The 25,935-nt window shown below is 49.3% G+C and overlaps 1 protein-coding gene across 7 annotated transcripts in view; it reads left to right on the forward strand.

Moving 5' to 3' along the window:
• Positions 1-25,474, forward strand: part of Pik3r5 (phosphoinositide-3-kinase regulatory subunit 5) — a 79,119-nt gene extending 53,645 nt beyond the window's left edge. For 2 of the 7 annotated variants that reach the window (XM_020186164.2, XM_074046868.1), the window contains 14 exons: positions 5,605-5,674; positions 6,319-6,493; positions 7,017-7,170; positions 7,983-8,126; positions 8,354-9,074; positions 9,179-9,335; positions 9,434-9,559; positions 10,041-10,169; positions 10,297-10,390; positions 10,627-10,703; positions 10,935-11,028; positions 11,105-11,187; positions 11,825-11,937; positions 12,080-15,666. In XM_020186164.2, coding sequence (XP_020041753.2) covers positions 5,605-5,674; positions 6,319-6,493; positions 7,017-7,170; positions 7,983-8,126; positions 8,354-9,074; positions 9,179-9,335; positions 9,434-9,559; positions 10,041-10,169; positions 10,297-10,390; positions 10,627-10,703; positions 10,935-11,028; positions 11,105-11,187; positions 11,825-11,937; positions 12,080-12,221 — 2,279 coding nt within the window. In that variant the 3' untranslated portion in view covers positions 12,222-15,666. Of the gene's footprint in view, positions 1-5,604; positions 5,675-6,318; positions 6,494-7,016; positions 7,171-7,982; positions 8,127-8,353; positions 9,075-9,178; positions 9,336-9,433; positions 9,560-10,040; positions 10,170-10,296; positions 10,391-10,626; positions 10,704-10,934; positions 11,029-11,104; positions 11,188-11,824; positions 11,938-12,018; positions 15,667-16,729 lie in introns of those variants that run through there. The other 5 variants (XM_074046871.1, XM_074046870.1, XM_074046869.1 and 2 more) reach the window with 5 other exon arrangements.
• The last annotated feature ends 461 nt before the right edge of the window (positions 25,475-25,935 follow it).

Here is a 25,935-nt window from a genome sequence, read left to right on the forward strand (position 1 = left end):
ACAAAAAAAAAATCACTTGCCTTATCTCATTTCCACAAGTTAACCTCTACTTTCATGGAAGCTGAGCCTTAATCCATAGCAAGCAGGAAGTTAAATAAAATTACCTCTCCCACATGCCCCTGCAGTAGGCTTGTTAGAAAATGCTTTGGTGTGATTTTGATGGTGCTTATTCCTGAGTCCCTGGCCCCCTAGTAATCCCAGCTGAGGGAGGCAGCAGGAGGAGGTAGGAGATGGCGGGAATGGAAGCCAGTGAACTCAGGCCCTGGAGGAGAGCCAGATGACCACCTGTGCTTGGTACCAGGCCATTGTAGTTTCAAGTCCTGAATCTGAGTCTGCAGCTCGCTAGCTCTGGAGCCCTTAGCAAGACATTTAACTTATGCATGCCTCAGTTTCCTCATCTGTAAATGGCAGCACGATGATGGCTTCCTCTCAGAGCACTCTGTGTGGATGGATGCTGCCTACATTGATTTCACATCACGAAGACAGTGGGCATTGGGGTGTTAGCTTAGGAGACAGGTCCTGGCAGGGTCATAAGGAAAAGGCAACAAGGACGTGAGGAGCTGGGCCCTTCACCCATGGAGTTTCAAGGATCCGGCTGCCATGGAGATTGTGGCTGGGTGACAGAGGAAGTGGGCTGGTTATCAGGGCTGGGGCCTCCCCCTTCTTCCTGACTCCCCCCACATTGGGGTCACCTCCTGCCTGCACTCTAGGGGTGGCAGGAAATCTCACATCATTGCTGGGTCCTGCCCCCCACAGCCCTCGTGGGCTCAGACACATGTTTGTTGAGTATTTATTCTGTGCTACATGGCAATGCAGACCATAATACTTGCATCTCACCCAGACCACAGCCCTGGAGGATGGGAGGGACAAGCAATACTATTCCTATTTCATACAGAAGAAAACTCAGACAAGTTCAATGTCCCTTGTCAAAGCTAGTCTAGTATGAAAGAAGGAACCTGGACCTCAGTTCCAAAGACCTGTGCTGTGTCACTTACTAGCTGATGACCTTGGACAAGTTGCTCTTGTCAAAAGCAGGGCTTTGGGTGATGATGATGACATTATAGACATTTGAATGTTATACTTTTTGTCTCTGATGATAGAGTGAGAGGTTTAAACCCTTGACATTGATAGTGAAGGGAGCAGATTTAGGGACAAGGGCAAAGAACAGGCTTTCCATAAATCACAGGATATGGTCAGGACTAAGCTGACTAACAGAAAGCCCAAAATAACAGTGACTTACACTTACAGGTTTATTTTTTTCTCTTACACACACACACACACACACACACACACACACACACACACACACACATGCTCTAGAAGAAGACAGTCCAGCATTGGCACCGTGAGCACACAAAACCACTAGATTGGCCTCTCTCATTTTCTGCTCCACCATCCTTAGCTGGGGGCATTGTCCTCACAGGCACTTCCTAGTCTAAGATGACTGCTGGAGCTCTGGCCATTAAGCTCACATTCCACTTAACAGAAAGGAAAAGGCGATGGGGGAATTGTAAAAGGGGCCCACCCAACACCTTCTTTATAGGAGGCTGATAAATGTGACTTTTATCAACTAAGCTCAGTGCCTCATTAAGAAGAAAGAGGGATGACTACTGGGGCAGATGCCTAGAAGTTCCTGGACTTTCCACCATATATGGCTTACTTACAAGAGTGACATAAAACTCAGATTGGTCACATTAGGGCCTCTCCCCAGTGTTGGCTTAGCCACCTGAGCCATTCTGCACCTTCCTGCTAGGGCCTGTTGAGGCTCCATGGCCTCAAGTCCCCACTTCCTGTAGCTCTTCTAGAATCCAGGACCCTAAAGATGGGGAGCAGGAAGGTGCTGCCCAGGGGGCTCTGGCTGGGAGAAAAGTGTAAGAGTAACCCTGTTGCTGGGACCTCACTCCTGGGTTGGCTTGGCTAGGTCGCTCAAATTGTTGTTAACTATAAGATCCTGGAGAACTAACATGGTCTCCTTTGGGGACTGCCATAGAGTTAGGCTGGGCCCTGCTTCACATTAGCGCTGTGACTCCATGGGATCTTTCTGTTTTCCCCTTAAGAGGAAATGGTGTCAAAGTGTTGTTGCTGCTTGCTTCACCTCTGCCCAGGTATCTCCCCGCATCCTCGGTGTGGCTGTGTCTGCAAGTGCTTCACTAACTCAATACCAATCCTTGGTTGATGGCAGCAGGGGTGGTTTTCCTGTGTCCTTTGTCTTCACTGTTAGTTGCTCTCTGCAGAGTGGCCATGTATTTGGAGGCCTAGATGGGCAAATATAGCTCAACTGTGAAGGGTCTTGAATGCCTGGGCCAAGAGTTTGAACTTCACTGTGACTGCATACTGCCCATCCCACCCTCCCCGCCTGTGTCTGTTCTTTGCCCATCTGGGGTGGCTCCTCTTCGTCTACTTGCTAGGACCTGACACAGGAACAACACAGGTGAGGTTGTTTGTTGTGTTCAGCTCTTGCAGTCTTGGTCTAAGAAGTAATCTCAGAAAGTTGGTTCCATCTGCTAAGGTGACAAGTGTGTTTGTGTCAGCTTTCCATCACTGTGACAAATATCTGAAATGATTAACTTATAAAGAGAAAAGCATTGTTTGAGGTCACAGTTTAGGAAGTTCCAGTTCATAATTCAGTGGCCTCCATTGCTTTGAGCCCATGATGAGGCAACACATCATTGTGGAAAAATCTGCTCACCTCATCACAAGAAAGCAAGAGAGAGGAAGAGAAAGGGGATGAGGTTCCACAATCCTCTTTGATGGCACGCTCCCAGTGACCTGAAGACCTCCAAGGTCCTAACTCTCAAAGGTTCTCCCACCTCCCAAGAGCAGCGCCCTGAGCCTTTGGGGACCATTTAAGATCCAAACTGTAGCACACAGGAAGAGTGCAATGTGAAATCAAAGGAAGGGAGGCCTCTGCTGACCCAAGCTCCACCTGCGTCTCCAGTGGAGAACAGGAGGGTGGACCTGAGGACTTGATCTTGGGACTGATACTGCCCCAAGCAGTTGTGGCTTTGCTGGTGTCACCAAGTACTATAACGAAAACCGAGGTCCATCCGGCTCGAGGGATGTTAGGAGACATTTTTAACCTCACAACATATACCAGTAGTTAGGGAGTTCCTGATCCAATTTCCAAACCCGGCTTGGAGTCAGTTTGCGCCAAAGTATACAAGACCAAAGCCCCTTTCACACTGCAGTGCTTTTTTACTTCTTTTTTGGTGTACCTGGTTTTGGACTCAAGGCTTTGTGCTTGCCAGACAGGCTCTCTACCACTTGAGCCACACCCCTAGGCTATTTTGCTTCAGCTATTTCTTTTAATAGGGCCTTACATTTATGCTCAGGTTGGCCTGAACCCCAGTCCCACTTCCTGCATGCCACAATGCACAATATTGGTTGAGATGGGTTCTCATGAACTTTTTGCCCAAGCTGGCCTCAAACTGGCCACTGTGACAAAATATCTGTGAAAAATATTCCCAGCTCAGGCCCCAGTCCACCAATCCATTCCTTCCTAATTCTTCACCCCATAATAAGCAGTGAGGTCCATTACCAAAAGAGACCAAGAGAGTTGGCTTGGTAGAGTAGAGTTGGAGGACTTTATCTGATGAATTGTATGCTCCATTTGGGAACAGTTAGTGTCTTGTATAGTCAGACTGGCCAATAGCCCTAAAAACAGCTTGGAATTAGGGTATGCCAGGAGGCCCAGGGGTCCTCCTAAATGCCCCCCAATAGTGCAATGAAATAAAACAACCAGATGGAGTCCACGTGGCAAGAGAAAACATTCTCAGCTCTAACTACTACAGTCTCAAAAAATGTCCTAAGATGCACAGGTGCGGAGTGTGAGATGCTAGGGAACGCATCTCACCATGGAGACTACAGAAGGGCAAGTTACAGGGAGAATGTCCTCAACAGCGTCCCACACTCCAAAGGCAGAAGTTTCAGAAGAAGACGAGAGGGTTGAGTGGTTGAGTAGGGGACAGGAAGACACTGATGAGCTGCAGAAGGGCAGTTTCAGGAGGCAGCAAGGTAGGAAGCTGATAGCTGGTGCTTCAGAGGCACCCTCGTGCGGAGGAAGAGGGACTTCATGATCCACTGCACCCAGAGTGGGACCAGCTGCATGTCCTAGGTCAGCAGGGGCAGAGCGGGATGAAGATGAGAGGTCAGTGGGGTGTGGATTACCCTTTAAATATATTAAATAGGGCTAGAGATGCAGCTCAGTGGTGCAAAGCTTGCTCAGCCCTGCGTTCACAAAGAAAAAAATAATAAAAGAAAAGCGAATTAAGGTTGAAAGATTTGCTTGCCTGTGCACTGTGGTCAGGGAGGCTGCAGTGGGGCACCCACTGATCTCCACTGTGTATTATTATGGGAGTGGAGGGGAACGGACACGCAGGACACGCTTTTTCTGCAATGTATGTGAGTGACCACCAGGTGGCGTCCCACGTCCTGAGGGTAACAACCACTGCATCTGGGACTTTCACACTTTCTAACAGTGTGACAATGATATTGTCTGAGGACGATATCATTGTTAAAGAAAAATCACAGCCTTTGTGCTTATTATACCTGTCTCAATCCCCAGTCTTGGCTTCCCTTATCAGAGGGGTGTCCCTCAGCTCTCCAACTCAGTCCCAGACCTGTGTGGCCTGGTCCTAACAGGGACTTCCCCATGACAATTTCCATTCTCTGACCTCACTGACACCCTGACCCTGCCTCTGCTCACCCTGGTCAGTAGGAGGTAGAAGGCTTTATCTTCTCCTCATGGTGGCCCTACAACTGAAAACCAGCGATGAAGGGGCCACTTGCTAATTGCAGTCACACTACAGAAAACAACAACCAGAAAACATTTGGTTTGTTTCTTCTTAGCATATTTGAAGTCAGAGAGGGAGAGGTGAGAGGCTGGAGGGGAGGGGACACAGGCTGGGAGGGGGACAGACACTTCAAAGAAAGCCAACACCTAGGCAGGTCCACAGCCCGCCAGCAGGTGTGGGTGGCCAGGCAGAGACAGGAGGTTGGAAGGTTGCTGCCTCGCTGCACTGAGGCTAAGTGGAGGGGTGGACAGGTGTCCCCTACACACCCCACGACAGGAAGATGCCTGGCCTCAGAGAGTGGTGCTAGAGGCCCAGGAACGACTTGGCAGCAGGAGACTTGACAGCGTCCTGGGTGTTTCTTCCTGCCATGCTCCCTCCCAGACTCTACAACGGGAAACCAGGCAGGGGGACTTATAGCGGCCTCGGGGACCATCTCTCTATACCACCCCTCACAGGGAGGAACGGAGGCCAAGAGGTACAGTGACCTGCCCAGGGTCACATGGCAGAGCTTGGCTATCATCCCCAATCTGGGGACAAGGCCTGGACAGGAGGGGAGTGGGCAGGCCATAGGAGGGGTCCATCTGGTTGAGGAACTGCAGAGAATTTGGGGTCGCAAAGGGTGGGGGTGTTACTGTGAAGAACAACTCACATGGAAGCTCCAGCTCCTGGGGGTCCAGATAACAGCTGTCTTCGGAGGTTTTCTGAGCCTCACCTGGAGCTTCTGGCCGGATTACCAGATGCCTGGCAAGGATGGGACTGCTGAAGGAAGAAGTAGGCCACAAACACTCTTTTCTTTCTTGTTGGCCCACAGGAATCTCCTACCAGCGGCTAGTGAGGGCGGAGCAGGGTCTACCCACCAGGACTCACCGTAGTTCCACCGTGTGAGTGATGTGGGGGAGGGAGACACAGGGCAGGGACCTCCCACCCTTCACTGGCCCAACACCCCAGCACCCAGCACTCCCATCACTGCATCCCTCTCACCCCAGCCACCAACATCAGGCTTCAAGGAGGCCAAGACGCTTCAGAATGGCTGGTGGCATTTTGTGCACAAGTTTGTTTTTCTAGACTGAGGGTCCTTCTTCAGATTCTGGAAGGGGTCTGCATCCATCAGGCCAGTGCTGGGCACACTGGCCTCTACTTTTCTGATGAAGAAACTGGAGGTCACAGAGGCCAATAACTTCCACAAGGTCACACAGCTACCCAGTGTCCAAGTCAGGATTTGAACCTCAGTCTTAGTCAAAAGCCCCTGATCTTTCTGCAGTGTCTACTGTTACTGAAAGAGTGTTTTCCAAACTCTTTTGACTAAGACTTAGCAAAAAAAGCACACTTTTTATGACAGCCTGGCGCAGAGAGAGAAAGAGAGAGAGCTGAAACAAGTTTCATTTCCTGATACCCTACCATGCAGGATGAGCTCCTCAGAGGCCTGGGCCTCCACGGAGCTAAGCCACACAGGCACAAAGGGTGCAGCTGCACCTTGGCCTGCTGCCCAGCCCCAGGCACCATAACCGGTCCTCTGTGTCCCCAGCACTGTGCTGTTGCTGAACCCAGTGGAGGTGCAGGCCGAGTTTCTCGCTGTGGCTGACAAGCTGAGCACACCAGGGCACTCGCCTCACAGTGCTTACACCACCCTGCTCCTGCATGCCTTCCAGGCCACCTTCGGGGCCCACTGTGACCTTCCCAGCCTGCACCACAGGCTGCAGGTATGACCCAGGGGGTGAGTCACCCCCCCTATAAAGGCACAGCCCCCCTTCTGCATCTGGGCTGCTGTGTCCAGTTCACGTGCCTCCCTCACCTGACTGACACACTGGGCAGAGCAGGACCTCGGCCCGCAGCAAGCGGTGCCCTGGCACTAAGTTAGGCGCTGCAAAGAAGGCACATGTGTGGGAATGGGAATGAACTTTGGCGGGAAGGTCTGGCCTCTAGACCCGGGTTGATGACCAGTTAGCCGGGCAGCCCTTCCCTGTCTGGGGTACGTTGAGGATCTTTTCACACACTGCAGCACTCTGCCTCTTGCCCTTTCTCTCCTGACCATTTTCTGAGGGTAGAGGTGAGGTGGGGGGAGGAGGGGAGGCACACAGCTCCCTGGCCAGCCATAGAGAAGTGGATGATGAGGCCAGGGAGCAGATTGGTCACTGCTGCCCTTGGTCAGACCCTGGGAGCTGGAAAAGACAAGCATCCAGGCCATGGGACTGGAACAAACCTTGTGTCTTCCTGGGCTTTCAGTCCAAGACTCTGGCAGAGCTCGAGGACATCTTCACGGAGACCGCAGAAGCCCAGGAGCTGGCATCTGGCATTGGGGATGCAGCTGAGGCCCGGCAATGGCTCAGGACCAAGCTGCAGGCTGTGGGAGAAAAAGCCGGCTTCGCTGGGATTATAGGTGAGGCTCTGGAGCAGTGGGGTTCTACCTGGTCTCCCCATCCCCCGTTCTGGCCTCAGGGATGTGCAGCCCAGTGGGCCTGGTGCCTCTGCTCCTAGTTGTAAGAAGAGGAAAACACAGGGCTCATTGAGGGCACAGGGCTTGGTTGTTTTGTCAAAACTAAACATATCGCTTATCACTTCTGCACATATCCCTTTGGGTCTACCTGTGTCACATGGCCACATCTTGTCCTCAAGAAGCCTGGAAAATGTCCTCTCAGCAGCAGTTCCCCAATCAGAATAAGGGAGCAATTCCTTTTATGATATTCTTCATAAAAAACCTTTTAAGGGGCCTGGCAAGGTAGCTCATCCTTGTAATCCCAGCTACTCAGGAACCGGTTATCAGGAGGATCCCTTCAAGGCCAGCCTGGGCAAAAAGTTAGTGAGATCACCATTTCAATCAGTAAGCTGGGTGTGGTGGTGTGTGCCTGGCATCTCAGTTACACACAAGAGGTTGTAAGTAGGAGGATCACAGTCTAGGGTTGACCCCATGGAACTTTGCAAGACCCTATCTGAAAAATAACTAAAAAGCAAAAAAGGGCTATGGGCGAGGCTCAAGTGGTAGAATGCCTTCTTATTAAGTGCAAGACCCTGAGTTCAAACTCCAGTACTACCAAAGGTGGTTCTATACTTTTCTCATTTGCCCATTTGGACATCGTAAAATGAGGCTCAGAGGCTGTGATTTAGCCACACCCACACAGCTAGTAAAAGTGTGCTTCAAAAAAAGCTCGTCTCTCTCTCTCTCTCTCTCTCACTGGGCCTTGGCCCATCCAGCAGAGTGGCCTCCTGCCAGTCCTTTCCCAGCTCCTTTCTCCTGCTACCCTGCTCTTACAGACACTGCAAAACCCGGGAAGCTCCACACCATTCCCATCCCTGTCGCCAGGTGCTACACCTACAGCTGGAACCAGGACAGCTTTGGTAAGAAGTGACCTGGGCCCTGGGGACATCCTGCCCGCACACACTGCAGAGTTCTCTTTCCGGTGCTGGGTCCTGTACCACCTCTCACTGCACCATGCTGTAGGCGCAGCAAGCTGTAGGAGGGGGGCCCCAAATCCTCTCCTGCCCCACCTCAAGTCCACTGGGGCCTGCCACCCTCTCCAGGGACTCAAGACCACAGACCCAATCAGTGCCCTTGATCCCTGTAGACATCCTCCAGGAAATCCTACTCAAGGAACAAGAGCTACTGCATCCAGGGATCCTGGGGGATGGTGAAGAGGAGGAAGAGGAGGACGAGGAGGACGAGGAGGACGACTTGGAAACTGATGGACACTGTGCTGAGAGGGACTCACTGCTTTCCACAAGCTCTTTGGTATCTGGAGACTCCACCCTGTCGCTTGCCTCCTCCCAGGCCTCAGGGCCAGCACTGTCCCGCCAGCTGCTGACCTCTTTCGTCTCACGCCTCTCGGATGGCATGGACAGTGGCTACGTGGAGGATAGTGAGGAGAGCTCCTCTGAGTGGCCAAAAAGGAATGGCAGCCAGGAACGTCGGGGCCACCGCAGACCAGGGCAGAAGTTCAACAGGATCTATAAACTTTTCAAGAGTACCAGCCAGCTGGTAATGCGCAAGGAGTCTCGGGGCCAGGAGGGCAACTCGGACACAACCCTGCCACTGAGGCGGGCAGGGAGCCTCTGCAGCCCCCTGGACTATTCGGCACAACTTCCCTCTCGGGCCCAGCGCTCACACTCCCTGCCCCAGCCCAGCAGCACCCAGCTGCCCGGTTGGCTTCTGACCCCTGCCTCACGCCATCAGCGCCGCCGTCCTTTCCTGAGTGGGGATGAAGACCCCAAGGCTTCCACACTACGGGTGGTGGTCTTTGGTTCTGATCGGATCTCAGGGAAGGTGGCTCGGGCATACAGCAACCTCCGGTAAGAGCTGTAAAGGGCCCTGTCACTCTGACTCGGGCAGCAGGCTGGGCAGGCCCAGGGTCCCTGAGAGACCAAGGGTTCGATTCTCACCATCTTCTCTCCAGGAGACTGGAGAACAATCGCCCTCTGCTCACAAGGTTCTTCAAGCTTCAGTTCTTTTACGTGCCTGTGAAGCGAAGCCATGGGACCAGTGCCAGCCCATCCCCTCCGAGGCAGCCATCTCCCCTCCCCACAGACTCTCCAAGGCACCCCTGCCCTGCAGTATGTCTCCAGTCCTGGGCCAGGTGGGGTGGGAAAGTAGAAGCTAGAATGGATAAGTCTCCTGGGTAGCTGGGAATGACTCTTGTCCCCTGTCCCAGGAGCTGGGCAAGGTGCTGTGGGAGGACAGTACCAATGACATCTCCCACTACCTCGGCATGCTTGACCCCTGGTACGAGCGCAACGTGTTGGGTCTCATGCATTTGCCCCCTGAAGTCCTGTGCCAGGTAAGTGGTTCCTGGAGTCAAAGTCAGAGACTACTGGCTGCTATCACTCAGCTTCACTTAGAAGGCTCTGTCTGGGTTTGGGGGATCCTGCTAGAGGCCTCCCTGAAGGACCTGGTCCTGAGAAGCAGGACTGAGCCTAAACCCACTGGGGACAGAGCTGAGGTCCCTGCCGAGACAGGACAGGATTCTCAGAAGGGTCCAGAGGACTTTAGATTTTAGTTCTTTTCCTCCTGGCTTGTCCAGCTTGACCATGTGGCTCCCTGGATCTCCAGTGTCACCTGAAGGGGGGATATGAAGACTGCACTGGGATCCCCACCCACAACCCTCTCTCCAGGTTTTCTCTCACCTTCTCTCTCTTCCTGGTTCTGTTGCCTCCAAACCTCTTCTCTCTGCCTCTGTGTGTGTCTTGCCTCCCTTCCTCTCACGGCCTTTGGCTCTCTGTCCTCCTATCTCTCTGGCTTGGCTCCCTTATGGACCACAGCAATCCCTAAAGGCTGAATCCCGGCCCCTGGAAGGCTCCCCGGTCCAGCTGCCCATCCTGGCTGACATGCTACTCTACTACTGCCGCTTTGCCGCCCGGCCAGTGCTATTACAAGTCTATCAGACAGAGGTAAGGCCCACCTCGCCCACTGCTCCTTCTCCCAAGCCTTGGTCAGCACTGGTGTCCCCCGTAACCATGCCCCACCCAGCCGGTGAGAAGAGGTCTACACTGATACACGTGCTCCTTCCCTTTCTAGCTGACCTTTGTCGATGGGGAGAAGACGACTGAGATCTTCATTCACTCCCTGGAGCTGGGTCACTCTGCTGCCACACGAGCTATCAAGGCTTCTGGTGAGAAGGGTGGGGAGGTGGAGCCAGAAGAAGGCGGAGCCAAGGAGGGAGGGATCCAGGGAGGCGGGGCCCTAAGGAGGTAGGTGGTGCTCTGCGGAAGAGGGTACACCTGGAGAAAGGGCCCTGGGGAGCCCAGGGGAAGCTCCAGAGATGCACGACCCTGGGAAGGCAGGACTAAGGGTCTGTGGGTGTAAGCTAAGCAACAGGGCGTAAAGAGCGGGGTCTGTGTGGTACAGGTCCTGGCAGCAAGCGGCTGGGCATTGATGGTGACAGTGAGGCCGTCCCTCTAACACTACAGATTATTTACAGCAAGGTAAGACAGGTGCAAGGCCCCTTTCCCTCCCAGCTCTGCTCCTGGGCCCTCCTCCACAGAGCTTGGGTCCAGACCCAACTGTGTTTCTGGGCCTCACAGGCTCCCCAGGGTGCTGAGAGAAAGTGACCAGGGTGGGAATGGATATCTCTTCCCCTTTGGCATTCAGAGTCTCCCAAGGCAGCAGGAACCAGGGTCTCTAGGCTGAGAGGGTCTGGCTGTGCTACATTCTAGGGGTCCATCAGTGGACGAAGCCGCTGGTGCAGCCTGGAGAAAGTTTGTACCTCTGTCAACCTCAACAAGGCCTGCCAGAAGCAGGAGGAGCTAGGTGAGTGTGGAAGGGATTGGGAAGAGCATGGCAGGGAAGGGTTCTGGGCCTGGCCTGAACCACCCTTGACTTCCAGACTCTAGCACGGAGGCCCTGACGCTAACCTTGACAGAAGTGGTGAAAAGGCAAAACCCCAAATCCAAGAAGGGCTTTAACCAGGTAAGGGCTTCCCTCTCCTTCCAGGCACACCCTCAGGAGACTTGCTGAAGTGTGTGTGCACAAGTGCGTAGTGTTAGTGTGTGTGTGCATTTATCCCTGCACGTGTATTTGTATGTGTACAGATATTTGTAAACATGTGATGTGTGTGTGTTTGTGTGTACTGTGGCGGCGGGGGGGGGATGTTTGCAGCAGGGCTCGTGTCTGGGAAAGGAGAGGCATATGAGGGGTGTAGTCTGGGGTGCACACAGGTGTAGGGCTTGGTGGATGTCAGAGTGAGAAGGGTGTCCTGTGGACAATGTGTGCTTGGAAAGTTTGTGTGGTGGCCACTAGGAGAGCTCTGAGTCTGAGGCAAAGTGGATCCCATGTCAGGGAACTCCAGGGCTCTCCCAGTTGGGATGTGTGGGCAGTGTAGCCTCCTCAAAGGCTCGGGAAAGGGCAGAGGCCAGAGAGGAGGCAGGATCTGATGGTGGCCTCAGAACCCCTCCCCTAACCTGGCCTTTGGCCCTGGGAAGCTGCCAGCCAAACTTCTGTCCCTCACTCCCCCAGACCTAATGGGCAATTCTGGGAGAAGGAAGCACTAAGGGCTGTTAGGATTGTGTAGCCAGGTCTCCAGGGTCTGACACAGCCTACCTTGCAGATTAGCACATCACAGATCAAAGTGGACAAGGTACAGATCATTGGCTCCAATGGCTGTCCCTTTGCGGTATGTCTGGACCAGGATGAGAGAAAGATCCTCCAGAGTGTGGTCAGGTAGGAAAGGGGCCCAGACCTGCTTTAGAAAAGGGTGGGGTGGGGGTTACAAAGTGGATCATTTCTATTCTCCCACCCAAGGCCTGGAAGGAGCCGGAGACATGGTTGGGAGGCCTGTCCTTACCCTTGCCCTGCCTCACAGGTGTGAGGTGTCACCCTGCTACAAGCCAGAGAAGAGTGGACTACCTCCCCAGAGACTTCTGGACCCACCAGCCCAGGCTGTGCCTGACCTCTGCTCCCTGCTCTGCCTGCCCATTATGACTTTCAGCGGAGCTCTGCCCTAGCATGGTCCTGGCGCCAGACTGGACAGGAAGTGCTTTGCAGCTTCCTCTGGACCCCTCTCTGGGACAGTCTCTCTGTGGAGAACTGAGCAGCCCTGTGGAGGGTCAGTTTCCCGTCTTTGGGCCCTCCAGCAGGCTCAGGGCATAGTGGTGGGTTTTTCTGGGGCCTCCAGGGTCTAGGGAGGAAACAGATATTAGGGAGACAGGAGTCTGAACACTTGGCCTCTCGGGTTCTTCACAGCAGAAGAAGCTGTAACTGGGGAGTTGACCTGCAAAGCAAGGTTTGACGCTCTGGTGCTCTTGCTGTGGGTTAGGCTTCCTATTGGCTGGGTGCAGGTGCCCACACACATACTTTCTCCTCTCAAGTTCCCTGGTCCTCTGAAAAACAGCACTAATATTTGACCTGCTGTTGCCAGAAACTGTTACATATTCTCTCTTGAGCTTCTTTCTGGGTCTGAGGTGCTGGGGGAAACAGGACAGACTTGCGTGCAATAGCAGCTCAGTTACCTTCTAGCTAAATGACCAGAGAAAGTTCATGAACTTTTTTGAGCCTCCATTTCCTCAGCACTAAAACTGGAGGGAATAAGCCTTCCTTAAAGGGTTGAAAAGAGCACTTTGCTCAGCACCTGATGCTCGGGAAAGATTGGGACCTTGCTCTCTCAATGCTGATTCCCTGTCTTTGGCCACAGGGACACTCTCACTGCCTCTGGAATGCTCCTCATTTACTTCTTCCCAGTCCACAATAGGGACTGAACCCAGACTGAGGGGGTAAAGAGCCATCAATTGTACCTTCCAAAGGACTTGCCTTTGTCAAGGTCAAGGGAGGGCTGCTTGAGTGTCCACCTTCACCTCGTTCTCTTTCAGGCTTGTCCCAGTGTACCCCACTCCCACCTCCCTCTGTGCACCATTGTGTGTAGAATCTTCCACCGCCTAAGTTTACTGGCACCATTCCAGCACCTGGGCAAGACCCCAGAGGGTTAGACGAGGGAGGGACTGGCCTCACAAGCTTAGTGCTATAGGACTTATGTGTAGGAAATAGCACATGATAGAACATGAGTACCTAAAATTTAAGCCCAGCAGGTTGGCTTGGTTTGAGGAGCTGACACAAATATGGCCAGGGTGACAGGTTGAAGGGCTAGACAAGACTTGGACTGATACAGGTGGAAAAAAATAACTGTGGAAGCATAGCATTATGTCCTGCACAGAGTCCCCTCCTGTCCTCCTCCTGGTTCCTCCTGCTCCGTGACTCATGACTTGAGAGAAGTCAAAAGAACCTCTGTGTCACCATTTCCCCTGTGGGTATTGTGGGAAGGGTGTCTGGAAGAACAGATGGCCATGTAGCTTTAACACTTTTTTTTTTTTTTGCGGTATCAGGGTAGAATTGATGCATGTAATTTAATGTTATTGTCAAATAAACTTCACTTGTCTTGTATTTCATGCCCTACACTTGTTTTGCTGCACAGCAGTTGACCACTATTTGAACAGTTAATACATCATTTCATACATAACAGAACAAAGACTCTGGAGAGTTGTTTTGTTTCTCTTTTTGCAATTTTTTACTCTATAGAAAATATATTTATGGTAAAAATTTTCCCTGATACTGTTCTAGACAATTAAACAGTTGGGATTCCCCATACCACTCCACTTGAAAAATATAAGCCAATATATATCAGAACCCCAAGCCACAGGGCAAGGTGGGCCTGAGCCTATTGTCAGTGATGGGTGGTACAGAAAACCCTGGACTGAGAGGAAGGGAAGGGACTCAATAGTGGGCCTCCAAACCCCAGATTGACATTAGCCTTGGGTTACTCGGAGGGAAAGAAGAGGAGGTGCCGGGATAGTGGGCACCTGTGACTGGGGAGGGGTAGTAAGCACCAGGATCCCAGAGCTGCTGGTTGGGATGGAGGGAGGAGGAACTGTGGGGTGCTGCACCCTACATCAGCCAGCTCTTTTCAACAATGAAGCATACCTAAGACTCTCTGGATTAAAATTGAGCATTCAGCCTTGTCCTTGCAGCTACGGGGTGTCTAGAGCTCCCCAATCTAGGGTGGGCTTAGGAGGATTGGTTCCAGGCTGCAGGTTGGGTCTAGAGCTTCCCTGTGGGTTTCCCAGTCACCTTGGCCTGGCGTGCTGGAACAAGACAAAATGCCTACAAGGGCTGAGTCTGGGATTTGAGCAGTATCTCTTCTATCAATACTCAACTGGGAAAAATCTGTGAAGCACATCAACCCACAGGGCACAGAAAAATCCCACAAGAAGGGTACTTCACCTCCGATGCTCTTTCCAGGGCCCTGTAACATTAGTCAAATCCTGAGAAAAATAGCAGACATCCTGAGACGTTCTACAGGATGATCTGGCCAGTAGGAAAAGACTAAAGAACTCACAAACCCAAGGAGAGTGGGTAAACCTGAAAACCAAATACAATATGGAAACTAGGATTGCATCTTGAAACAGAAAGAAGTCATTCATTAATGAGAAAAATGGTGAAATACCAATAAAGTATGCAGTTTAAGTTTTTTAACACACATACACACTCCTCCTTACCAAATTCCTAAAGAAGAATGTAATAAAATTTTAAGACAGAGAGAAATAAAGTACTAACAATCTAAGAATTCTTTTCTCAACAGAAACAATGGAAGACAGAAGCCAATGAAATGACATCTCTAAAGTACTGAAAAATACAACTGTGAACTTGGAATCCTACACTCAGAATTGTCTTTAAGTTTCTTTGCCAATTATATACTGCTCACAAGAGACACCCTTTAAATATAAGATCACAGAAAGGTTGAAAGCAAAAACATGCAGAGGATAACACCAGCCAGACCTGACCCAAAAATCTGGCACTGTTGCACTGATAGTAAACAATGATTTAATACAAAAGATGGACAACAACATTTCATAAACATAAGGAATCAATCCAACAAAAAGGATACTGGAATTATATGTACCCAATAACATACTTTTGAACTATATAAAGAAAATTATCATATTAAAAGTCTCTACAGATATAGTGAAGGACTTCTCTCAAAAGCTGAAGAATAAATAGATACTAAAATATGAATACATATGCAGAAGATCTGGATAACACAATTTAATTTTCTTGTTTCATTGAAATAGAATACTGTTCCGCCCAGAAGCTGGGGGGAGGGAGGAGGTGGCCCAAATAATGTATACAAATGTAAGAAAGTGTTAAAATGATAAAAATTTTAAAAAGAAATAGAATACTGTGCCCAACAACAGAATTTTATATGCAAAACGAGAGAGAGAGAAAAGAAGAAGAAGAAGAAGAAGCAGCGAAGGAAGAAGAAGAAAAGGAGGAGGAGAAGAAGGAAGAAGAAGAGAAGGAAGGAAGGAAAGAAGTACAAAAGCAGAAATCACTGAATTAGAAAACCAATATACTAATTCATAAAAACTCCTGGCAAATACTGATAGAGATAGAGACAGATGGGCGGGGGGGGGGGAAGAGGAGAGAGAGACCATTACTAACATAAACAAGAACATCTCTACAGATCTAACAGCATTAAAAAGATAAGAATTTTACAAACAAATTTGGCAATTTGGGTAAAATGGAGAAAGTGATCAAAATACAGTTTTCTAATCTGACAGAAGAAATGGAAATCGAGCAATTCTTCTCTTCTCTTCTCTATAAATATTGTCCCCCTCAGCCTTTGTTCAGGTTTTTCTCTTTGTGTTTGAGTTACTGTAGTTAGAATATGAAGTGGTTTTTTGAGACAATGTCTTGCTGTATTGCTCAGGCTTGCCTTGAACTCCTGGGCTCAAGGGATTCTCCTGTCTCAGTGAAGGAATCCTTAGTCATTATTTTTAAATATTTCTTCTGTTTCTTTCTCTATTCTCCTAGTATTCTCATGCTTTTTATATTCTACAGTTCTTGGATATTCTGTCCGGTCTTTTTAATTCTTTTTTTTCTCTTTGTATTTCAGTTTGGGAGGTTTCTATATGCCTTTCTTTAGCAACACAGATTCATTATTTGGTTAGGTACAATCAATTAGCCCATCAAAGTGATAAGGAAACCCAGAGAAAGATCAAAGCCGGGGAAAGGATCAAAAATGAGTAAAGCCCTTCCCCCTAGCCGGGGCCCTTGCATCCAGCTATCTCACTAGGAACTGGGGACGGCCTTCATCCACAGGTGCACTGACATAACATATTGTAACCTTGAAGAGCTAACTGCCATGTCTGCTTCTGCACTCTCTGCTTGCTTGCTGCTGCTTTTCTTGGTATAAAAACTTCAACCACTCTGAGCTTGGGGCCAGTGCCATTTTTGGAGAGATCCAGGGTGCTGGCCCGTTAGCATAATAAATCTTCCTTTCCTCCAACCACCTGGGTTTGAGTCTTATTCTTGCTGGTCAGTCACATTTCTGCAACATTTTGGAGGCCCCAACAAGATCAGACCCATTAGGCAATGGGTCCCCACTCCCTGACCCTGTAGCCTGCAGAGGTTGCTGGAACTGGGAAGTGCGCACCCTCGATGTGATTCCAGGGTCTCCTTCCAGACAACTGAAAGAGGCTGTGGAGCCAAGGACCAGGCCCTCGGACTGGTGGAATGAAACGGAGCCTGCACCAGACGTCTGGACCAGGTAGGAGCCCCGTGGTAGTCAGTGTAAGTAGCAGGTACGGACTGATCTTCCACAGACCAACTGAGCCCTGATGTGATTCCAGGGTGATGCATCCAGGGGGCCTCTTCCTCTGGGACCGATGTGATTCTGGTCAACTAGGTTTAGGGACCAATGTGATTCCAGTCAACTGGGTTTAGAGCAAGCCAGGATTTTAGGGGAAATAAATAGAGACTGATTGTTTTAAACCCTGAGTGAATGGTGTGTGACTGTGCAGCTTGACTCACTTGCATTTCAAGCTGCAATCTGTGGCCCCATGGCTGGGCACCCTTAAGGTCCCCTGAAGGCTGTGGAGTCTGAGTGGGCTCGTCCTGCAATTTCACAGTGATTGACATGATCTGTGGTGGGATTGGGCTAGCGCCTGATCATAAGTCACCCTGTTGGGCTGATCCCACTATGGATAAGTCACACCTGACCTCATTGTTTGGGGTTGCAACCAGGCGAGCATCTGTGTGGCCTCACTGAGAGGCATCCCCCTCCTTTGTCTGTCTTGCAACATCAGCAATTATCAGGCACATATAAAATGGGCATCCTGAAAGAGGACTGAGGCTCGGCACTAACTGAGCTGTTACAAAAATTAACATATAAAAAATGGGCTTACAGTGATGTATAAGATCTGGTCTGACTTAAAAGAAAAGAAATGTTACAGAAGGGTTATAAATGTAGAGAGAGGGAAATGAAAAAATAAAAACAAAATTGGGATAAAGTCTTCAAAAAAACTGTTCCAAAAGGTAGATGCAGTAAGCTTGGCATGTTATTGAGACAGTCATGAGATGCTTATGCTTCTCTTGCTGATGGCTAGTCAGATTATGCATCCATCTAACGGTGTGCTCACAGTGTGTGTGCATATGTAAACATCTTCAAAATGGCTCTTAAAATGCTGCTATAAGGTTAATATGATACTCAAGGTAACAAAAAAAGAAGGTATTTATTTTAAAGATCTCTGCTATAAACTGCTTGGGCTTTTTACACATGAATATGTGAACATCTTGAGAACAGTTCTTATTATAGAGTCAATGTAAAATTATTACTCTGTTCTGCTGCTACTTTTTAAGAAAACAGGTTTTCAGACATATTTCAATCAGGTCTCACTAGGATGCAGACATTCAGGGGTTAAAACTCCAGCTCAAACCAAAGGAAAAAAGAAAAGTGGGGCCACAGCCTGCAGCAGGAATATTGAAATTTGGGTAATTAAAGAAATGACCTTCACATGTTTCATTCTGCCATAAATACAATCTGGAATTAAATTCTCTTTTATAATACAGGGGTCTGTTAACAAATGGGCTCCATTGGGTCAAAACGCCTGACGGTGCTCCAGACTATGCTTGCTAACTTTAGGAAAGGTTTTTCAGGTGACTATGGGGTTAAAATGAAACCAGCCAAGCTTCCGAGATTCTGTGAATTGGAAAGGCCCGCCTTTAACGCAGGATGGCCAGCAGAGGGCACCCTAGACATGGCTATTATCACCTGCATCAGAAACGTAATCGGGGATCCAGGTCATCCTGACCAGTTCCCCTACATACACATATGACAGACATTGACAGCTCATCCTCCTTGACTTAAAAAATGCTTTAAAGACAGTTACAAGATTGTGATGTCAAGGTCAACAAATACTGAGACTCTTAAAAAAAAAAAAGGCTCCTCCCCCAGTGCTCCAGACGCTCCTCAACATGGAAAAATGGAGAAGCAATGCCCAAGCAGCCCTGTGTTGGTTTGAGGCTCATGCCCCTCCCCCACAACAGGACGCATGATGTATGGCCTATGCCCAGACGGCTTTTCCAGAAGCTAAACCTGCATGGGACCCAAATGAAACAGAAAGCCAAGACAACTTACATAGATATAAAGGGGCTCTGATGACAGGTCTAACAAAAAAATAGAGACTACATTCAATAGAGACTGCCTTAAAGGGGCCAGAGATATCCTTTAAGGTTCTGGGAGTGTGGGCTGAAGACAGTCCTCCAGAGCTGGCCATCAGCATTCCTCCAGTGGCAATAGAGATAAACCCAGGAGTCACTCCAATAAGAGTGACACAATACCCAATCCTGATGAGGATGCAAAAAGAAATATCTCATCACCTCAAGAGACTTTAAACTATGGAATCTTAAGACCTTGCCAATCTGCTTGGAACACCCCCTTGCTGCCAGTTCAGAAGCCGGGTACCAATGATTACCACCCAGTGCAGGATCTCCGGGCAATCAAGCAGCAGTGACTCTGCACCCAGTGGTTCCTAATCCATACACCTTACTGGCCCTGATAGCAGCAGAGGCAACCTGCTTCTCGTGCTTGGACTTAAAAGATGCATTCTTCTGTGTCCAGTTGGCACCTGTGAGCCAACCATCTTTTCTTTCCAGTGAGAGGACCACCAGTCAGAGGGACAACAACAGTTAACCTGGACCTGTCTCCCACAGGGTTTCAAGAACTCCCCAAGCATCTTTGGAACTGCTCTGGCATCAGATTTATGAGCAGACTCAGCAGAGGAAGCTGGCTGCACACCTTACAATATGTGGATGACCTCCTCCTTGCAGCAGCTAACCACCAAGACTGTCTTAAAGGGACAGAGCTCTTACTCCATCTCTTATGGGGAGCTGGTTACAAGGTATCTTGAAAGAAGGCCCAGATCTGTCAAGACCAGGTCAATATTTGGGTTTCACCTCTCCCAAGGCCAGCAGTACCTTGGCACACACACAAAAAAAGCTCTCTGTTCAATCCTGACTCCAACTTCCAAAAGACAAATCCGTGACCAAATTTAGATAAAGGAGTGAAATCTTCAGCCTCTCCAGCCTCAGTAGAGAGGGCCCTTTCGGTGATCCTAACCACTCCCACAGCAATCAAGGTGACAGAGATCACCCCATGGATCCATCACACCTGAGTAAAGAAGGCAACTCCTGAGTAAAAAAGTCAACTGGACTCCAGCGATCTGCTCAAACTGACCCTGAGGAGGGTCCTTCAGCCTTGCCCTAGTCACAAACCGGAAGCTGACTAGTCTACGAGTGGCAGAGGCTTAAGGAGTCAAATGGACAGACAGTTAATGAACTGTTGTTTCTCATTGGCAATATTCTGTAGTAATGTTTGAATTCTGCCATCCCTTGCCTATCTCTCTTTTGGTATCATAACCTTGTTTTGGTCAGCAGCAATAACAGTAACTGCCCCAGCAGGACAGAGCCTAAATCAAGAGGCTTGTTCTGACAATCTTTCTCTCCTACTAACAGGATGTGATATTGTTGTTGGTTGTTTCTACCCTGGGTTCCCTTTTCAAATGCTAATGCCTTGTGCCAATTTTCCAAAGTAACCGGGGTGATATGCATTGGCCAGAAGAGGAGAGGGAACCCTTCCACTCCTGTGAGGAGGTTTTAGACGAGGTCTTCTCTTCCCGGCCCAACCTAGTGGACACCGCCATTCCTAACGCTGACCTGGAGCTCTTCACTGATGGAAGCCGGAGCCTACAAGAAGGAGGATACTGGACAGCGTATGCAGTGACCACCGTCACACAAGTTGTGGAACATGGGTGGCTGCCAGACCATTGGTCAGCTCAACGGGCAGAATTATACATCTTTACCCAGGCCCTCACCATAGCAGACGGGAAGAGAGCCAATATCTACACTGAGTCACCTTATGCCTTTGCCACCTTACATATCCATGGGGCCATTTACAAAGAGAGAGGCCTACTGACATCTGGAGGTAAAGAAATCAAAAACAGCCAGCAAATCTTACAACAGTTAGAGGCAGTCTGGAAGCCCTGAGCCATTGCAGTCATCCACTGTCCAGCCCATACCAACTGACCAGACAAGATCAGCCAGGAAAATGGACTGGCAGACAGGACAGCAAAAAAAGCAGCCCTCTTAAAAGAAGTCCAAAAAGAAGATGCTACTTCAGCCAAAGTATGCTTCACCCTCATTGTCCTCCAGGGCCGGCCAGAGTACAGCCCACAAGAAAAAGAACAGGCTCATCAACCCAGAGAGAAGGATCCTAATACCAGAAAGGGCAGCCACAGGCCTGCTAAGGCTGACACACAGTATCACCCATTTGGACAAAACCTCCCTACAGGGACTGTTACAAAAACATCTGGTCATTCCCTGATTGGCGACTCTAACTCAGTTGGCCAACAAGACTTGCCTGAGCTGTGCCCAACACAACTCAGGACAGGGGCCAAGCCCCCGCTACTCATCTAGAAGAGGAGAGTCTACCCATCCCAACTCCTGAAAATGGACTTCACTGAGATCCAGCCAAGCAAAACTTATCAGTACCTTCTGGTGGTGGTCTGCACTTTTACAGGCTGGAAGCATACCCCACCTGCACAGAAAAGCCTGCAGAGGTATCAAGAGCACTAGCCAAGAAAATCATTCCCGGTTTGGGCTGCCTAGCAACATCGGGTCAGACAATGGGCCTGCTTTTGTCAGTCAGGTGGTCAAAGGAATATCTCGTGCAGTTGGCCTGACCTGGGACTTACATACTCAGTATCATCCCCAGTCATCAGGCCAAGTAGAAAGGATGAACAGAACTATTAAAACAGCTTTGGCAAAACAATGTCAAGAAACAGGGCTGCCTAGCCAGATGTATTGCCCTTGGCCCTGTTCAAGATCAGATGCACGCCCAGGAAATGCGGCCTCTCCCCCATTGAAGTCTTATATGGACAGTCACCACCACTGATACCTGGGAAGGCTGGAGACCCTCAAGAATATGGACAGATCAGCCTCCACAGGTTCCTAAGAGGCTTAGTACACACCTCTAGGGAGATTGCTTGACACCTAGGGCATCCAGAGCTGGCCTCCATGACCCTCGAGCCTCTACACCCGTGGAGCCTGGGAGACTGGGTTTGGGTCAAAACCCCAGTTAGAGGGAGTCTAGACCCTCGATGGGAGGGACCCCATTCTAACCACCCCTTCAGTCCATAAGGTTGTAGGACTAAAGCCATGGATCCATCACACACACACCAAGCCAGCAGAGGATCCAGACCAGAATGGAGGTCTCAAGCCAACCCGGACCAGCCATTAAAACTGACCTTGACCCGAGGAAGCTCTGATGAGGCATCAGAAAGACCTGCTGATCCTACAGACAACTGTGATCATAATGACTGACTCACAAGTGAGGCCTCTAGGCCCTACTGGGATCTTCCATAAGCTAGTATGGGAGGTCAGACTCTCAGAAGGAGGGCAATATTAATTAACTGCACTATTTGTTCTTTGTCAGGCCCTTGTGTTGTCTCCTTTAGGTACTGCCTAGGCTCGGAAGTCAGAGCAATAGCTCACTTATGGCCCACCACCCTGGTCTGTTCTGGCCAATTCAAAGATCACTTATCCAATGTGTATGGCCGAATACCATGGACCTGGAATGACTGGGGGGGCCCTCATGGTCCTTTTTACAATACTGGTCATGTGTTGATTTTGTCTCCTCGGGGGCTTGGGAGGGGGCCCCACCAAAGGCCAGGTGTCAGTATCCAGTAATTATCCTCAAGCAATTACAACGAAAAGGAGGGAGCCAGGGAACAAGACGAAGGAAAAGGAGACCTTTTCCAGTTAACAATAAATGAACTCCAACGGTGGAGAGTTAGGGTCTTTGGACTGGGATGGTTCTTCAAACATAATTGGGAAAGTCGGGCAGTCTTAAAGACCCTTAGACTTGAGATTAAAGCAGCAAATCACTCTCTCCCAGTCAGTAAAGCCAACTCTCTGGTACAGGGGCAGATCCTCCCTCCCACCTTGGATGGAACTAATCGACCCCCATTATACCCTGACACTCCTCTCCTGGAGATGATGGCCCTAGCAAACAGCAGCCATCAACTAATACAGTAAGCAGACCCTAAACTAACTAAAGACTGTCGGATTTGTCTGAGGGCCAGCCAAGTGTCGTATGCCGGGGTGGGCCTGGCTAACATATCAAAAATACATAAGCTAGGCCTAGAGAACTCTACTCAGCATGACAATACCTGCCTCACAGGTCCGGCTTTCCAAATAATTGGAGACACTAAATGCTTTGGCAAAGAAAAAAGCTGCACTAATTTGATAAAATGAGCCAAGGCACCCAACAGAACTTACTTTGCCTGCCAGAGCAGGATCCATACTTGTTATCCAGGGGGGGAAATTGCTTTAGTTTTCCTAGTCCCAGACCTAGACATACTTCCCAGGACTGAAGTTGCTCAGTACCTAAACAAGCAGATTGAAGGTCAGACCTGCTTCCAGCGGGATCCCATCCTTCTCCCAGTACTTCTAGGAGTCACCCTGACAGGAGCAATGGCTACAGGGGCTACTGCCATTGGTCTCCAACAAGTCCAGCATAGCCACCTATCTAAACAAATCCATGAGGATTTAGGGTTAGTACAACAGAGAATTATCACCCTGCAAAATCAATTAGACTCACTAGAAGCACGGTCTTGCAGAACTACTGGGGCCTAGACCTCATTACTATAGGAAAAGGGGGAATTTGTGCATTTCTAAGAGAAGAATGTTGCTTCTATGCAAACCAGTCAAGGACAGTGAGAAAAAATGCTTGCCAGTTACTAAAAAAGAATCAAGGCAAAAAAACAGGAAACATTTTAGAGTACAGGGTGGAGGAGCTGGGCCCCATGGGTAGCCCCCCTGGCAGGCCCATTCACTGTGTTACTCTTACTACTGCTCCTAGGGCCTTGTGTGATAAACCTCCTCACCAGGTTCATTCACAACTGGATAGACACTGTTAAATTACAGTTAGTGAGGCAGTACCAAAGATTGCCCCAGATGACTTCCCTGAGACAGTCATAAGGGATTATGATGGATAAGAGGAGAGAAAGATAAAAGCTGGGGAAAGGATCAAAAATGAGTAAAGCCCCTGCATCCAGCTATCTCACTAGAAAGTTCAGATGGCCTTCGTCCACAGCTGTGCTGACATGATATATTGTAACCTTGAAAAGCTAACTGCCAAGTCTGCTTCTTTACTCCCTGCTGGCTTGCTGCTACTTTCCCCTAGATGTAAAAACCCCAACCACCCTGAGCTCGGGGCCAGTGCCATTTTTGGAGATATCCAGGTGCTGGCCAGCTAGCATAATAAATCTTCCTTTCCTCCAACCACCTGGGTTTGAGTCTTATTCTCGCTGGTAAATCACATTTCTGCAACAAAAGGCATTCTTCATTTTGGTTACTATGTTGTTTATTTCTTTAATTCCTAGCAATTCTTTCTTAGAGTTTCCATCTCTGAGATAGTTTCTTGGAGTTTACATTATTGCATGTGTTTTTGCATGTTCTCCATTTCTTCTGTTAAAGCCCTTAGCATTTTAATTTAGTTGTTTCAAGTGACCAGTCTGATAATTCCAAGATCCCTACCATTTCTGACTCTGGTTCTGTTGTTTATTTTGTCTCTTCACACTGTCTTTTTGTTATGCTTGTTTGTTTTTGTCTTTGAGTATGACTTGTAATTTTTTGTCAAAAGCCAACCTGGTGTGCTGGTTAAAAGGAACTGAAAAAAAATAGGCCTTTGTGTCTAGGAGATACATTGTGTATCTGTTTGCTGCAACTGTGGGTGCCAGAGGCTAAAATTTCTCCTGGTATCCTTTGTTCTGTTGCTCCTGCTGTAGGAGAGCCCTATTTATGTGCTAGTAATGCAGATGTGACAAGGTCTCAGTGTTTTAGAGAGCCTGTGCCCCTCATGGGTGCTTTTCAGTGTCCATTCCTTGGGTGGCACAGGATGGCTAGGGAAGGTGGTGGTGGATATTGCCCTTCTCTCAGGAAGCCTGGAGTGACTGGTCAGCTAGGCTCGGACAACCAGTTTCTCTACCAGGCAGGACTTATGAACAGGACTAGAATACTCTGGACACATTTCAAAATGGCTACTTTGCCCTCCCTGGGCTGAAAGAGTGTGGGAATTTTTCTCTGATTGTCACTGTCAGAATCTGGTAGGGCTCCTAGAAGAAATACTCATAAACCTGTGGGTTCCCTGTTGAGTGGGTTCCCAGGAGTTTGAAGCACTCAAACTATTCCTACTCAGCCCCAGCAATCCTTCAGTTCACTTCAAGCTGTCTTGCCCTGGCACCAGCTGCTCTGGAGGATTCTATTCCAGGCCTTCTGCCCCAATACCTTGTGATTCTCCATATTCATCTATTTTCAAGCAAGTTTGTCCCATGACCTCAGTTTTCTGTTGAACTTCACAAGTCACTGATTTTCAGTTTGGTCAACCTTTTCTCGATATTAAGATGGGAATATTAACTATCAAACTCCTTACATGCTGGACTAGAAACCAGAAGTTATTTTTAATTTAAAAGACAAAGAAAGAGATTCCAAGATGGCAGCTAGAGGGAGGAAGCAGAAAGCATGCCTCCTAAAGTAAAATCTTGGAGAGATGCTGGAGATACGCCTTACAGGAAAAACCACAGAGAAGAGGCAAAACTGTGACACCTCCACACCCCCAGCCTGCTCATAGCATCTCCACTTCATTTTAAATGGAAAAACCAGGAGGGCTCCTGCACCACTACCAGATGGTGGTGCCCAGATGGCTCAGGAAGACGCAGACCACAAGGTGAGCTAAGCGGCATGTGGTAAAACCCACAGACAACCCTGGGCCAGAGCAGCATAGCCCCCTGGACAGACCAACCCCCACCCAGGGAAAAAAGGAAAAAAAACTGAATAATAAGCAATAACAACAAAAAAGACATATAGCAAAGAGGGCAGAGCACCCCGAGTGCTGAAGGGGGAGAGGGGAAATCCCTCACAACAAGCCGGCTGGAGAAGGCAGGAGCGGCGGCACACACCCAGCAGCCAGGAGTGGGAAAGCTTGTAAAAGTTGTGGTGGGAGGAAAACTCCACAGGAGAGGGGGGAAGACTTCCCACGTGAACTGTAAATAAACACACAGGCCTGAGAAAGCAGGTGCAGTGTCACCTCCCCCAGTGTCCTTAGAAAGGGAAAAGCTTGTAGCAGTGGCTCGCACACAGAACTCTGAGTAAACAAAGCTTGCAGCACCAGGTGAGTGTTAAGCTCACTCCTGAGAGCTGCATAAATAAAGCCTCCAGCAACAGCAGGCTGAAAGCAGCAAGCAGGTGAGCCACAGCCTCAGATAGCCATTCACAGAACTGTCTCCAGACGCTTTTTTTTCCTCCCTACCTTTGATGAGAAAACAACTGAAC

Source organism: Castor canadensis, chromosome 11, assembly GCF_047511655.1.
Source record: "Castor canadensis chromosome 11, mCasCan1.hap1v2, whole genome shotgun sequence".
Lineage (NCBI taxonomy): Eukaryota > Metazoa > Chordata > Mammalia > Rodentia > Castoridae > Castor > Castor canadensis.